The sequence below is a fragment of the Diplotaxodon limnothrissa genome, linkage group LG11, assembly GCF_057381915.1.
Source record: "Diplotaxodon limnothrissa isolate DT_005_m linkage group LG11, D_limnothrissa_male_GT1.1, whole genome shotgun sequence".
Taxonomy (NCBI): Eukaryota; Metazoa; Chordata; class Actinopteri; order Cichliformes; family Cichlidae; genus Diplotaxodon; species Diplotaxodon limnothrissa.
The window spans coordinates 20,187,668-20,204,189 of record NC_140606.1 but is presented as its reverse complement, the minus strand read 5'-3'; the positions used below and the strand labels follow the sequence as shown (position 1 = coordinate 20,204,189).

Genomic DNA, 16,522 nt, shown 5'->3' with positions numbered 1-16,522 from the left:
GATATGCAGCTATTTCCTACGTACAGTCCTCTTGTGGTCAGTTCAGCTCTGCTCCTCACACAATGGCTGTCTTCATAAACTGAAAAGAAAACAAGTCTTTAAAATGCAACTGTAAAAATAAATAGGCACAGTAAAATGTAGATATTTTTTTATTATTTAACTCTTATTAGGCTAAGTAGCAAAGAAGACAGAAAACAGTCTATTTTTACTACTTACATCAAACAGATAAATATTTACTTCACCTCTTTAAAAAAAGAAAGAAAGAAAGTAAATGCATGTATTTTCCTCTGAATGAAAGCCCAAATTACCTTATGTAACAAAGTGCATATTTTTCCACCTTAATCACCCAATGACCTCAGAATAAATCTCTCTGTTGCTATTTTTTCTGTTTGTATTTGTCCTCGCTACCTAGCCTGACCTGTCTCCCCAATGTGATGTTTGTGTATTGTATGTACGGTCGGCAAGGTCTGTCATCTCGGTTGTGGGCAAAAGACCTGCAACTGACAAATAAAGGCTCTCATCTCATCTCATTACCTCCCATAATTTCCTTTGCTTGCAAACAACTACAGCCTAATGTATTTTAGTCTATATATTTAGTCTTTTTGCCTTTTTTGGATTTATACACATGCATAATCTATACTAACACACTTTTTAGTCATTATTAATATTGTCTACACTTTTCTGTAATTTTCCATATAGGTGAACATGTAAAAACTTGCTAGATTAAATTACACAGGTTTTATTTAAAACATGAAAACTCACCTGGTTCATGGTGAAGCTGGCCACTTGACAGTCACAGGGCAAGTTCAGCAGATGGGCTTTGAAACGATCTGAGACAGGAGGCATATATTTAAAACTTTGAAATACCATTTCAAGCTTGTAGAAGGATCAAAACTACAAAAATGATTGCAACTAAATTAATAACAATTCAAAGGTTATTGGGGAATAGATACAAATTAATTTAAGGTTTGCACTCAGTGACTTTTAATTCATCACATTCCCCCCCCCCCCCCCCCCCCCCCCCCCCATTAATACTTAAAAAAAAATAGTTCTAGACATCATATCTGGTGTAGTAGACACATTGTGTAATATTGAACTGGAGTATATCCTTAAAGTCAGTGTCAATGTGTTACAGTTGCAGTTACCTTTGAGGATCTGAAGTTTTGCCAGGGCAGCCACATATTTATCATAGTTGATCCCACCCTCTGAGCGATATTCCTGCCACAGAACTCTGAAGGTTTCGTCATCCAAATGAAATTCTGCAATAATCAGTGAATTTTCCCCGATTATTTATTTTATTTTTACAAATAAATGACTGCTTCTTAAATGTTTTGAATCTTTCTAATGACACATCCAAACCTTTTGTACTGCATCAAGAATATAATATACAGTACAGTTTGGTTTTCTGTGACTTTGCAGCTTATGTCTGTATAATGTGTCCAGTGTGTACTGTAAGCTGAACACAGCTGAGTGCGCAACTATGATATCAGAAATATCTGTATATTTTCTTGATTTATCAGCAAAGTTATGAAGGAGAAATGATGGATGTCAATGGATGTATTTTTACTGTACTTTTAAAGAAATAATGTCATACCACGGGCAACCAAAGCCTTTTTCATTTGGTTCTCAGTAACAGAGGGTTGATTCCTGCTCCCATAGCTCTCCACGTATTCTCTCCTGATAGCGCCCACAAAACGCTCCAGTTTGAAGAACTCCACCACATCCAGGTCTCCAGACTGGTCTGCCTGAAAGTGCTGGTTAAAGAGCATGAAGCATGCAATATACATAGCTAAACACATAATTGCAATAAATGGAAACATATGCCAAATGGATAATTTTATAACACGGGAGGTTTCCATATTAATGTTTTCTATGCATCATGTTGGCATGGCTTTAACTATTACACTACCCACAAGCCTTTACTTCCTTTGCTATTAAAAAAAAGAAGTCATTAAGTGTAAAATCAGTCACATGAAGGTTCCCCCTCCCCAAATTATTTACTTCTTATTTCTTTAAGTGTTAAACTGTTGGCTAGAATTTGTAGTTCTGGTTCTACTAACTGCCACAAAAAAAGGATACATCCATGAGAGTCAGCAGCAGACGAGCAGTACTGAGAGTAAGAGCTAAATTTCGAAAAATAAATAAAAAAACATGAATTTAAATATTGTTCTTCAATTATTATTGAAAATGTTGGTGTTGGAAATGAAACAAACCTTTTCCATGAACAGAATAGCCACCAGCCTCCAGTTTAGCAGCGACATCTTCAGCGTTCAACATCTGCAAACAAGGACAAAAGTGGTCGTGTAATGGAAATTTTGCAGTATTATACCATTACCATTACCATTATACCATTATTGAATAATTACATCCCAAAGATGCGGTATGTGTATGCACACCACAACCTCAGTTATAAAGCAACTTTCAGTTCATTTTAGTGTCAGTTGAATGTACTACATGGATTTGTTTTTAACTTTTTTTGTCTTTAAACCACTATGATCTACATAATCAGTCATAGTTTGATTGTATTAGTCATACACACTAAACCACAAGTCTCCTTTTGATGGGTGGAAATCATTTAGAGACACCCTGTAAAGCTGTACTGTAAACATCTGTTATTATTCAGAAATACCAAAACATTTAACATGTGGAAAGAATTTCCCTTCATCATAAAACATTCTGTATCAGAGATTACTTAAAAGATTGAATCCTGTGTACTTTTCAATTCAATAAAACTTTATTGATCCTGAAGGTTGACCCCAAAGGAAATTGGGTTTTATGTTTGGTCATTATTATTATTATTTTTTTACTATCAACTGCTGGACAAATCCTGCTAGACTACAAACAGATGTATTCATCGACACCAGAGACCCTTAAAGTTTTTATTTTTTATTTGTTTTATGATTTTTTTTGTTGTAATTTATCAAAGTTTATTTATTATTCATTTATTTCCTATCCACTGTCACATTTATGTCTCTTTTGACTCAAATTAAGGAAGCAAAGAGTATTAATGCCTTTGGTGATGGTGATGAGCTCCCTTCAGCCACTAGGCGTCACTAAAGCAGCACTGATGACATCATTGGATTCCCACCTATCTGTTTTTGCTGAGATGGACAACCAAATTGAAATCAGCACTGGCAGGTTAAAACTTTGTTATCAGCCCCACACCCCCTGAGTTGTCCACTTACAAAAGAAGCAATAAGTAAAAGTTATCAAATTTACTTTAAATTTCTGAAGAACTGAAATACCTTAGACCTTTTTTCTTCCTGTGAAAGAAAAAAAAGGAAGATGTCAAGTAAAGATAAATAACTGAAAAAGAAAAATAACTCATTTTACTTCATTAAATTACATTTTTAATGTTTCTTTGGTCATCAACAAATTGTCGATTACTTACTGATATGCACATTTCCTCTGGGAATGAGCTGCATTGCAGTTCTTCTGGCCAGGAAATGCCAAAATTGGACATCAGTCCCTCACAGTCCCGTCTGGCTTTCTCACAGAATGACCTGCAGGGCCACTGCGCTTGCCCTGCCTCACACTGAGGGGCATAAACCCGACACAGGAAGACGCGTATGTCCACCGAGCACACGGTTTGCACCATGGAGTTGAAGAAGGACATCTTCGTGAATGCTTCTCTTTGGCTTGTGTGTCCCAGAAGATTTGGAATGAGGGTCTGGTTGTAGGACAGACCCTGGCACATTGGTATGGTGATTGGCTCACAGACCCCACCGCTGCTGCTCACGCCATACTGGAGACACAAGTACACAGTGTCATTCCAGCTCTGGTTACCTTCAGCATGTGATACATTTCTTTAATAATTTTATAGTGAAACATGGTCTTTACGTAAATATGTGCCACAAAAATCCAGCTAAAGCCTGAAAAAATTTTAAATACCAAATTATACATAGACTTGCAAATATGAGGGGAATATCAGTATGGTGACAGAAAAAAATGGACACATCAGCAGAACAAGACACCACGAAAGGTAATCTTGTGCTGTTGTAACTCACTTCTGCTTGTATTGTTAAAAACTGTCTTTGAAGTCCAAATAAATCTGTTTTTGTTGTATGTCACTCTGAATCCTGGACTCATTAGTTTTGACATTTTCTGGTTTGTACAAATCTACAATCAAAACGTTTTTTACACCCTGTGGCCTTAAAGATGTTTTTTTAAGTATGAAAAGTATTTAAAAAAATTTAATCTCAGTAGATTGGTTGAGCCATAAAAATGGACAAATACTACTATGAATACTTTTACATAATAAATGGGGACAAATGAGATAATCTGTTGAATTTGCACTTTTTTTCTTAAGGCATCTAAGGGCTGCACATCATCTGTTATGTAAACTTATTAAACGAGAAATAATTTCACAGGAAATAGTAGATTCTGTTGTCTTGCAAATGATTAACAATGTAAAGTATTGGGTGTCTTATTGCTCTTATGGTTTCAGCTTTTTAAAAAATCTCGGCTGTTCGTCAGATTAATGATCTCAGAATGTATTCCAATACAGTGCATTGGTTTTACTGGTCTAAACTGGGTCATAGGTCGCCCATGACTAAATTGAGTTTGACACAAAAGTGTTAGAGTGTTGTGTCAGACTTACATGCTCACAGGACTCTGTAGTAAATGCTGTACACTTCAGTTCTTCAGGCCATGGTAAGCCAAACTTGTTCATCAGTGGCTCACAGCCGGACTTTGCTTTCTCACAGAGAGTTCTGCAGGGAGGACGAGGTTTCCCTGACACACACTCAGGAACGAAAATAGAGCACAATAGTGGCTTTAAGTGGGAGGAGCACTCCACTTTAACTAGTGGATAAAACTGATTTATCTTCAGGCTTATAACATCTTGGGTTTCTTTCTCAGGCAGCACGGTTTCTGTGTAATGCAGGTCTTTGCAGAGAGGAACAGTGATTGGCTGACATGCTGCAGAGGGTGCTTGACTAACACTGATGACTGGAACCTGGATGAACAGAAACAGAAATTAGTTAAATGTCAACAATGCTGGGAAGCACAGTAGTGCAGTGGCTAACAGTATCACAGTAAGAGGATTTCAGGTTTGAAGTGTGTAGCTGTGTTGCCCACCCACAAACCTGAACTGGTAAATAATAATAATAATAATAATAATAATAATAATAATAATAATAATAATAATAATAATAGACAGGTAATGAAGTGGATGATTAGAAGAATGAATGAACAATGCCATTGCTAATTAGCTACAAATCTGCATGCTCATTTTAACTCTTATTGCTAAAGAGAGTATATCCAAACTGTCCATCCTGTGATACTTGTCTGTCTTATTCTATCAGGTCTAAGGGTTTGTGAGCTGCCAAAGTTTCCCTTGGCCAAAACTTGGCTAACTAGAGAGCATGCTGGAAGAGTGACTTCACTATGTCTTCATTCTAAGGCAATTGAAAAGCTGACTGTTGTAAAGGGGGAATGTAATGGTTGATCAGTTATTCTAAACTGGCCAAAGGTGTCAATGTGACTGTGACTGGATGTCTGTCTCTTTGTGGAAGCCCTGCGACAACCTGTCCAGGGTCTACTCCCCCCCTGCCACATTGAAGAAGTGGAAGAAAATGGATGAATAAATGTACTATCATTTATTGTCATTAACCAGCACTTACTATTTGATAGAGTTACAAGTACAAAAAAGCATATTCCCAAACATATGCAGAGCTGAAACAGATTTGAGCTACTCAGCCAGAAAGGCAAGTGAAAGAGTCAGAGCTTTCATCACAGTGTATAAGCGTCTTTGTGAATATTGTTTATCTTCATATTACTTACATGTTCACAGGACTCTGTGGTAAATGCTTCACACTTGAGAGCTTCGGGCCACTCCAAACTTAAACTTCTCATCTGTGCTCCACAGTGGGACCTTGCATGCTCACAGAGCGTTCTGCAAGGTGGACGAGGTTTTCCTGACACACACTTGGGAACGTAGACGGAGCATAAGAATGGCTTCAGATGAGGGGAGCATCCTGATGTCACAAGTGGATTAAACCGGTTTATTGTTAAGGCTATATTGTCTTGGGTTTCCTGCCTGGGCAGCACAGTTTCTGTGTAAGTCATGTCTTTGCAGAAAGGAACCGTGATTGGCTGACATGCTGAAGGGGGTGTCTGAATAACACTGATGACTGATGACGCCTGGATGAACACAAACATAAATCTTTTAGTTTATATTTTTAATATTAATGGGAGTATAAAGGCATGCATTCTCTTTTGGTATTGGTGCATTTGGTTTTATACATGAAATCTGATGAAATGAAGAGTCTTAAAGAGGCATTGCATTTTCATTTCTACATACTTGTGGAATGACTGCATGAATTGACAAATTGTGAAAAACACAAACAGATGAGCTGAATATTAGCCAGGAGATGAGGACAATACCATGAAGTGTTACAATAACTGGATGTTCCCATTTAAAGTTTGTTAATGTCAGTGAAAGGGCTATGCCAAAGCTGAACAGACAATGCAACAATAAATTGTGAAGCAATCCATTAATTAATTGGGTGAAAATGAGACCTTTCATATGCTTTAACTTGTGCTCTATTCCACATGTGAGGTGATGCATGAAACATTAAACAAAAAGCACTTTTTTCCAGTTAATAATCAGGAAAAAAAACATCAAAAATCCACAGTAGCAAAGACTGTGCAGTTTTAATATTGAATATCCCGTGATATTGATGCTAAAAGCTGAATAATAAAAAAAACAAACATTCATGATTATGACTGTTGAGTTCAGTCAGCTATATTGCGTTACGTTTGCCAGAAAGCGTAAGAGGTTACATTCTTATTATATTATACTCACCCCTACACAGTTGCTCTCAGGTAAAGTCTCACATCGGAGCCTTAGAGGCCAGGACAACCACTTTGCTCTGAGGGTGGATTCACAGTCTGCCTTGACTTGTACACAGAGAGCTCGGCATGGTTTCAACCTGCTATCGTCCTCTGAGCTGCATTCAGGCACAACAATGCGACACATAAGTTTGGCAACATGCGGTGAACAAGCAGTCTCCACAATCTGACCAATTTGCTGCAGGTTGTAGCCTTGAACTCCCGTTGGATGAAGGGTAGTGGTGTACCCCACACCTTGACAAAAGCTGGCTGTAAATGGCTTGCAGTTTGTCCTGTCATCGCTCCTGCTGTGTACCCACTGAAGAGACAGCAAACCCAAAACCGCCAAAAACAAATGCTTCATGGCTCGTAGTAAGCTCGAAAACTGTCCTGGATAGATTAGCAAAGCTTTAGGAGGTTTGAGATGAGTGTGTCTCCAATGTGGAGGTGGAGTATGAGTCCACAAATGGAGTTTCTACAAACAAGGCACTGATTTAGGACCACTGTTAAGGTCACATTTAAACAGGTTGCCCAACACAAATAAGAACCAAACTGATCTCAGAGCAGGAGACTGATTCTGAGCTTAGTTGCAAGAAAAACATCTGCTTGTGCTTATGTGCTTTCACGCCTAGGGGTGAGAGTGTATTGGCAAACGCTGGCACAATAACCCTGACATCTGGTCAGAAAGTTACAAAGTGAATGTGAACACTTTACTGTACTCTACTGTCATTGTGACTCCAGGTTTTGATTTTACCAGATAAATAACAGAATACTTCATCACACAGCCTACAATATAAAATCCGATGTCACTGAATAGCCTAAGAATCAAATTCGTATTAGTTCTAGTACTTGAAGGAAAACGGTAAGAAAACAAATGTTAAAACCAGCGTGTCTCTTACTGTAAGCCTTAGAGGTGGAGTACGACTCCACCAATGGAGTTTGTACGAGCAAAACTGATTTAGGAGCAAAGCTAAGACCACATGTGAATACAAACCTCATCACTAAATGAGAGCCAGACTGGTCTCAGAGCAGCAGTCTTACATCATAGAGATTAAGAGCTTTATAGAAGAACAACACGTGGTTATGATTATGTGCTTTATGGGTGTCTTGCGGGGGCTGAGAATGTGCTGTATAAAACTGTTGTAATAAATTTGACTTTGACCTAAACATGAATGTTTTAGAAAATAATAACTGCTTTACAAAAACAGCTGTGAACACGTGACATTTCTGGAATTTTTATTTCGAGAAGAGCGCACTGCTTTACCGGTAAGACAATTAGTTGATAGTCTTGTGCAATATGACCTAGAAAAAGACATCAGTGCAAAATATGGATGGGTTTCTTGATGAAACAACCTGTCAGGTTATTGTCTGTCTTTAAAGATCATCAATTTCGCTCAATCAACAGAAGTCTGAGAAGTTGTCCAGATGTGTTGTTTGTATTTTGTTTGTGTTTTGTTTGCGTTGGGGGTCACTGCCCCAAGTGTTCAGATTACCACGGGGACCACTGAGGCCTTCACCCTCCACATCTTTTCTCTTCTCCTCTCTCAGCCCTGGTATTTTTCCAGCTTCTCGTGTTCCTTTTCCCTGATGTTACTATCACTTGGTGTAGCTACATTTATCACTACGGCCTTCTTCCTCTGCTTGTCCATGACTGCCATGGGCGGTTTGTTAGCTATCATGAATTTTTCCGTGTGTATTTCGAAATCCCACAGGATCTTTGATTGGTGATTCTCAACAACGCATGTCCCATTTTAACTTCGGGATTTCCGGGTCCCGAAGTTAAAAAGGGACATGCATCCTGTATACTATGTCAGCAAATTCTAACAACATTGTGTGTTTTTTCTTTTCCTTGGTTTTATTTTTAGAACCTCCTTTTTTTCCTTTGAAAAGAGTAATTGCACTATTCCCCCCCCCCAAGTTTCTGTATTACCCGAGAGCTGACTAATGGTTGCATGCTAATCTTGCAAATGTGACAAAGGTATTAATCATATCTAAGTTCCCTAAAACAGCGGTCCCCAACCTTTTTTGCGCCACGGATCTGTTTATGTCCGACACTATTTTCACAGACCGGCCTTTAAGGTGTCGCGGATAAATACAACTAAACCAAGTACTAGTACCAAAAAAGACAATTTATTAATAACACACGGGAAAAGACCCAGGGAAACAGAGTTAACAATAAAAACGATTTAAAAAAATTACACTAAAGAACATTAAAAGCCCTGAAAACCATAAATTTCACACCCGATCCTCAACTCTCGCGGCCCGGGGGTCGGGGACCCCTGCCCTAAAATGTCTTTTTGTGTTTAGGTTTACATCACATTTGATAAGCTTCCTTAAACTTTGAGGAATCACAATGAAATACTTCTTACTCCCTCTCACAAACACTAGAATTGTTGCCAGCTGATGAATGGGTGTCCAGTGGAAGGTGAACAGCTGAGCCAGTTCTAAGAAGAATCAGAATCAGAAAGGGTTTTATTGCCAAATGTTGAGCAGGTTTACAACATTAGGAAATTGCTGTGGTACTTAGTGCAAAGATACTGTCAGACAATGCTTAAATAAACACAAAAATTAAAATTAAAAGTGATAAGCAGGTAGATATATACATGAATGCAGGTGGTGATCAGTGCAAAAATAGAATGATGCAGTGAGCACAGTATAGGGTCATGTGTTTGTGGTGCGAACAGAAAGAAATGTATGTATATATATTTAGTTATGTTTATGTCATTTATGGATAGAGGCGAGCATCAAATAATGAACATATTATATTAACACTTATATTAACACTTAGTGCTAGAGTAGCGCTGGACTTCAACCCACCTTTAACTTTCTCTATACTGCAGACTGACAGCGTGGAAGAGTTCAGCCAATCACAGACCTTTTTCTGCTTCTTCTTCTCCATCTCCAAGTCCCACGAGGAGCTGTCCAGAAAACTTAGGCACCATAATAACTACAGTTTGACCAGCTTCAGTAGCAGTCACTGAGTGAAATGAAAAGTCAGAAAGCAGAAAGCGAGTCAGATGACCCTGTTTAGAGTGTTTTCTGTGAGATTATTTACTTCTTCATATCATTCAATGGACAACCAATAATTAACACAGTCATTAGACCACCTGGAATAAAAGGAAGAAAACACAAATAATTTAGAAGTATGCCATAAACCTATATTAGGCAAATAACTGAATTCTGAATTCACATTTTTATACCCATTTTTTTTTCTAAACACACTTGACCTCCCTGAGAAGTTAGAAGTAAATCAAGTATAACACTTAACCACTAAAACTGATTTTTCTTTTCAAGAAAGTAAATAACTGTAATTTGGCATATTAATCAAAAATAATGAAATGCATTACCATGCATTAACAATACATTTGAAAATGTATAGTACAACAATAATACAACAATAACTAGATTTTATTATTTAAAATATTGTTTTAATCTTGGGCATACTGATGAATTAACCACTACAGAAATGTAAAATTTATTGATTATTGATAATGACCAATTATGTTAGTTTAGGGCAGGTTTGACATAAACCTTTTATTAGGTGGTGGACTAATAAATTACTTATTTCTAATTTACATATTCTGGTCTTTTCCTTTCTCTGTTTGTTTGTGACTGTTTGTGATACTAATTGTGGACAGAATTTAAAATTTTGCTTCCTGCCAGTAAAGGCTGCTATTCATGCCCTTTCATGCCCTTTTCGCCGCTTTCTCGCCCATAGAGAGTGAGCAAGTAAAAATGGAACAGTTTGCCTTCATATTTTGATTTAGCAGCAGCTTTTACTGAAAACCAGTGTGTTCTGGTAACCTGAAAGGGCTAACCTGTATGATAGAGAGAAGACAGAGTGTGAAAAACTAGTTAATAACTTTTTCAGTACATTAGCAAGGAAAGCTGATGATAGAGAGAGAGAGAGACTGCTCTGAATGAAATGGCCTTTCTAATAGATAATGCAAGTATATTAAAGTAGGGGTTTGGAACAGCCTGAAGACAATCTCAGGACAAAATCCAACCCCCCAGGCTTCAGGAGACTTGGGGTGGGTGAATGACCTAAATAAATATTTTAATAGGTTTGATCAACCACCCACCCCTCCCACAGCATCGTCCCCCCTGCTGCAATCTCCTTCATCTTCAGGGACTGCCTGTCCTTCATCTCAGGACTTCACACCTCTCAGCTTCACACCTCCCAGCTCCCAGTCATTACACCCACCCCCGGCTTCTGTGGACTCCAACATACACACCCCTCCCCCAAAATCCACTCTTTCTATCTCAGCACTTCAAGTGAGGAACGAGCTTCGCAAGATCAAGGTGCGGTAGGCTGCAGGTCCAGATGGCATCAGCTCCAGGCTCCTGGGATGCTGCGCAGATGAACTGTGTGGCATCCTAGGTTATCTGTTCAACCTGAGCCTGTCACTGGGGAAAGTACCACAGCTGTGGAAGACCTCCTGTGTGGTACCGGTACCAAAGACCTCCCATACCAAGGACCTCAGCAGCTACAGGCCGGTAGCCCTGACATCGCATCTGATGAAGACCCTCGAGATGTTGGTTCTAAACCATCTGCGCCCCCTGGTGAAGTCTTCATTGGATCCGCTGCAGTTTGCTTACCAGCCTGGCATTGGGGTGGAGGACGCCATCATCTACCTCCTGCACCGAGCTCTGACTCACCTGGAGAAGCCTGGAAGCACTGTGAGGATCATGTTCTTTGATTTCTCCAGTGCTTTTAACACCATCCAGCCACGACTTCTGAGAGACAAGCTGGAGCTATCGGGAGTGGACCACCACATGTCCCAGTGGATACTGGACTACCTCACAGAACGTCCACAGTATGTGAGGTCACAGGGCTGTGTCTCTGACACGCTGGTCTGCAGTACGGGGGCCCCACAGGGAACTGTGCTGGCACCGTTCCTCTTCACCCTCTACACTGCAGACTTCTCCATCAACTCCCCACGCTGCCACCTACAGAAGTTCTCTGACGACTCTGCCATAGTTGGCCTCATCACAGGTGAGGACGACTCAGAGTACAGACAGTGGACTCTGGACGCTGTTGACTGGTGTCAGCAGAACCACCTGCTGATCAACACCGGGAAAACTAAGGAGTTGGTGGATGACTTCCGGAGACGCAGACCCACCACACTGACACCGGTGAACATCCAGGGAGTGGACATTGAGATAGTGGACTCTTATAGGTACCTGGGTGTTCACCTGAATAATAAACTGGACTGGAGCCACAAGACTGATGCTCTTTACAGGAAGGGTCAGAGCAGACTCTCCCTGCTGAGGCGGCTGAGGTCATTTGGAGTACAGGGAGCGCTTTTAAAGACCTTCTATGACTCTGTGGTGGCATCTGTCATTTTTTACAGTGTTGTATGTTGGAGCAGCGGTTTATAGGCAGCTGAGAGGAAGAGGTTGGATAAACTCATCAGGAAGGCCAGCTCTGTTCTGGGATGCACCCTTGACCCAGTGCAGGTGGTGGGAGACAGAAGGACTCTGGCCAAAATAACATCTCTGATGGACAGAGTCTCCCACCCCATGCATGTAAATGTTGCTGAACTGCAGAGCTCCTTCAGTGGCAGACTGCTGCATCCTAGATGCATGAAGGAGCGTTTCCGCAGGTCCTTCTTCCCTGCAACTGTCAGACTGTACAATCACAACTGCTCCCAACAAACATAGATGTTTACATCTGCGCTGTAACTGCAATAAGTTAATTAACCGATTCGCACTACAACCTGCTTTGCCTCTTATCTGTAGTTATTTTTATTTAATTTAATAACTGTACTGTACAGTACTCTGTTTATAGTAACCATTGTCCATACAGTGGGGCAAAAAAGTATTTAGTCAGCCACCGATTGTGCAAGTTCCCCCACTTAAAATGATGACAGAGGTCAGTAATTTGCACCAGAGGTACACTTCAACTGTGAGAGACAGAATGTGAAAAAAAAAATCCATGAATTCACATGGTAGGATTTATAAAGAATTTATTCGTAAATTAGGGTGGAAAATAAGTATTTGGTCACCTCAAACAAGGAAAATCTCTGGCTCTCACAGACCTGTAACGTCTTCTGTAAGAAGCTTTTCTGTCCCCCACTCGTTACCTGTATGAATGGCACCTGTTTGAACTCATCATCTGTATAAAAGACACCTGTCCACAGCCTCAAACAGTCAGACTCCAAACTCCGCCATGGCCAAGACCAAAGAGCTTTCGAAGGACACCAGGAAAAGTATTGTAGACCTGCACCAGACTGGGAAGAGTGAATCTACAATAGGCAAGCAGCTTGGTGTGAAAAAATCAACTGTGGGAGCAATCATCAGAAAATGGAAGACGTACAAGACCACTGATAATCTCCCTCGATCTGGGGCTCCACGCAAGATCTCATCCCGTGGGGTCAAAATGATCATGAGAACGGTGAGCAAAGATCCCAGAACCACACGGGGGGACCTGGTGAATGACCTGCAGAGAGCTGGGACCAAAGTAACAAAGGTCACCATCAGTAACACACTACAACGGCAGGGAATCAAATCCCGCAGTGCCAGACGTGTTCCGCTGCTGAAGCCAGTGCATGTCCAGGCCCGTCTGAAGTTTGCCAGAGAGCACATGGATGATACAGCAGAGGATTGGGAGAATGTCATGTGGTCAGATGAAACCAAAGTAGAACTTTTTGGTATAAACTCAACTCGTCGTGTTTGGAGGAAGAAGAATACTGAGTTGCATCCCAAGAACACCATACCTACTGTGAAGCATGGGGGTGGAAACATCATGCTATGGGGCTGTTTTTCTGCCAAGGGGACAGGACGACTGATCCGTGTTAAGGACAGAATGAATGGGGCCATGTATCGTGAGATTTTGAGCCAAAACCTCCTTCCATCAGTGAGAACTTTGAAGATGAAACGAGGCTGGGTCTTCCAACATGACAATGATCCAAAACACACCGCCCGGGCAACAAAGGAGTGGCTCCGTAAGAAGCATTTGAAAGTCCTGGAGTGGCCTAGCCAGTCTCCAGACCTCAACCCCATAGAAAATCTGTGGCGGGAGCTGAAAGTCCGTGTTGCTCGGCGACAGCCCCAAAACATCACTGCTCTCGAGAAGATCTGCATGGAGGAATGGGCCAAAATACCAGCTACTGTGTGTGCAAACCTGGTAAAGACCTATAGTAAACGTTTGACCTCTGTTATTGCCAACAAAGGTTATGTTACAAAGTATTGAGTTGTATTTTTGTTATTGACCAAATACTTATTTTCCACCCTGATTTACAAATAAATTCTTTACAAATCCTACCATGTGGATTCATGGATTTTTTTTTTTCACATTCTGTCTCTCACAGTTGACGTGTACCTCTGGTGCAAATTACTGACCTCTGTCATCATTTTAGGTGGGGGAACTTGCACAATCGGTGGCTGACTAAATACTTTCTTGTATGTAAATATGTAAGAAAAATAGTGTATGTTTCTGTTCCGTGTCCTGTGTACTGTTTGTTTGTATATGTGTCTTTTTGGCTGCTGTTACAACCAAATTTCCCTTTGTGGGAAATTTGGTTGTAACAGCAGCTTGAGGGGTTTTTCAGAGGGATGTAATAAGTAATAAATGGAACTTATTTATAAAGAATGGGAAAGAAAGAGCAGGAAGTGGGTCAGATGATCCTGTTTAGAATAAAGTTGCGATTGCAACATAACCCTTAGTAATGCTGCAATAGACTTTGGCTGCTGGGGGTTTACTATGGTCCACTGAACATTTCCTCTTCTTTCACACATTATGTGTATATACACTACTCTGTATGGAATTATGAGTTATTATAGACCTTTAGCTCTCTTCCACCAACCCTTCCACATCATGTATTTGGCTTGTCTCTCTCCCCCAACTCCCACATAGTCCCAAACAGTAGATGGCTGCACCTAACCTGAGACTTGTCCTGTTGGAGATTTCTTCCAATTAAAAGGTTTTTCCCTTCTCACTGTCATCTGATTGTTAGGGTTTCTCCCTCTTATTGTAAGCTCTTTACCTTACAATATTTAGCCACTATTGTGATTTGGCTCTATATAAATAAAACTGAATTGAAATTGAATATAATGTATAGAATATAATATAAAGAATTATTATAAAAAATATATTTTTATATTTTATGCACAATTTTCCTATAATACACTTTTATTTTTACCAAGATTTTTTTTTGTGTGTGTTTGAAAATAGATCGTCTCTTCTTGAGTTTTAATAAATGTCACTGCACATCACTGCAACATGGTATTTCTTTACTTATTTATAAGTAAAAGATAAATAAAAGATTAATAAAGTATAAACAAAGTATAAACAAAAAATATTTTATTATTGTTGAATTATTCTTTTATCAATCTGGCTTAGACGTCAATTCAAATTATCAATAAGTACGTTTAAGTAAAGTCCTAATAATCCTAATTATTATTATTACTTGATTATTTTAGATGTACAGCGCTTTGGGCAACAGCCCTTGTTTTAAATGTGTTATATGAATAAATTTAACTTTGCATTTGAAATATGACACTTACATCTGATGATGATGATGATGACACTTAGAGCAACACCCAAAAGGACGGCCCTCATTCTTATCTCCCTCTATAAAAACAGTGAGATGCCCTTGAACATTATATTTTCAAATCCTCAGATTTTCCTCAACATCTTTGCAGAGGTGAGTATATCATTTTGAGATAATATATGACACTTTAGATCACCAGATTACTAATTAAAAGTTTTAAAAGTTAACATTTAGTCATGTCCAGAAATGCTTATCACTGGGGATGAGGGTTATTTGTCTATTCAGCCAGTAAAATAAATTCAATGTGAAGAAAAGTTTACCGTCAACAATATTCAGAACAAAATTACAGACTCGTGTTTAGGTGTAAATGTTAATACTGAAACTATCGTTCACTCTCCTTGTGTTTTGCATTTCTTATTTTTTTTTGTTTTCACAATATTGTTGAATATATAATATTATTTATGTGCTGTGTGGATATCCTTTGAAAAAAATATGGCATAAATGGAGTTTAATGTAAATCATTTTTGTATTCAGTTACAAATAGAAGTGATACTTCAGGCATTGTAAAACTTTCAGTGTTCAGTGGATGAATTTAAACACAGGCACATTCAAATGTGTCTAACCTCACTTCCCTTGGACTTTCTCAGTAGGACATTTGCCATGGATACACAAATGAGCAAACTGGAAGAGGCAATGGAAGAAGTTCTTGGCATATTTAAACAGGAATGCACACGGAGCAAAACAATGATGAAAAAAGATCTGAAGAGAACCCTGAGAGCAGAGCTGGTTAATTGGCTGCAGGTACAACTCATTCTCTTTGTATATCCACCATAAATCCAAATCTAGTCATGATGTGAAAAATATACTTATCAGTCCTTGAGTCTTCATTGTTCCACCATTGTTTTTCAGAACTGCAAGGATAAGACAGAACGTGACAACATCTTGAGGGAGCTGGATGAAAACCCACACGACTGTGTGAACTTTGAGGAGTTTGTTTACTATGTGACTCGACTGATGATGTGCGGTCATTACTTCTTACAAAAATAGACTGTAACTCTCAGCTTGTTTCTAACACAGGAATTGGAATTGAAGATCTTAGCTTGACTGTGTTCAGTAGAAAATATCGTCCTCTCAACCCAGTTAATATCATTTTTTTGTCATTACAGCAACTCTTTCACCTTTGTACTGATTGA

The 16,522-nt window shown here is 39.3% G+C and overlaps 2 protein-coding genes across 3 annotated transcripts; one reads left to right on the top strand and one right to left on the bottom strand.

The window, feature by feature from the left end:
• Window positions 1–55: 55 nt before the first annotated feature.
• On the bottom strand, window positions 56–7,198 carry LOC146622645 (uncharacterized). Its single transcript, XM_085365315.1, has 11 exons — window positions 6,809–7,198; window positions 5,785–6,144; window positions 4,601–4,957; window positions 3,392–3,745; window positions 3,246–3,263; window positions 2,214–2,277; window positions 2,080–2,123; window positions 1,595–1,745; window positions 1,146–1,259; window positions 763–830; window positions 56–79 (listed from the first exon to the last, which is right to left on the bottom strand). The coding sequence occupies exons 1-11, from the start codon at window positions 7,196–7,198 to the stop codon at window positions 56–58; spliced, it is 1,944 nt and encodes a 647-aa protein (XP_085221441.1).
• An 8,261-nt stretch (window positions 7,199–15,459) lies between these two features.
• LOC146622644 (protein S100-A12-like) lies at window positions 15,460–16,522 on the top strand. Of its 2 annotated transcripts, none has more exons than XM_085365314.1 (3): window positions 15,460–15,482; window positions 15,980–16,130; window positions 16,239–16,522. In XM_085365314.1, exons 2-3 carry the CDS (start codon window positions 15,990–15,992, stop codon window positions 16,374–16,376), a joined length of 279 nt encoding a protein of 92 aa, XP_085221440.1. In that variant the 5' UTR covers window positions 15,460–15,482; window positions 15,980–15,989; the 3' UTR covers window positions 16,377–16,522. The 2 variants fall into 2 exon arrangements, with proteins under 2 accessions (XP_085221440.1, XP_085221439.1); XM_085365313.1 differs by having other exon boundaries at window positions 15,977–16,130.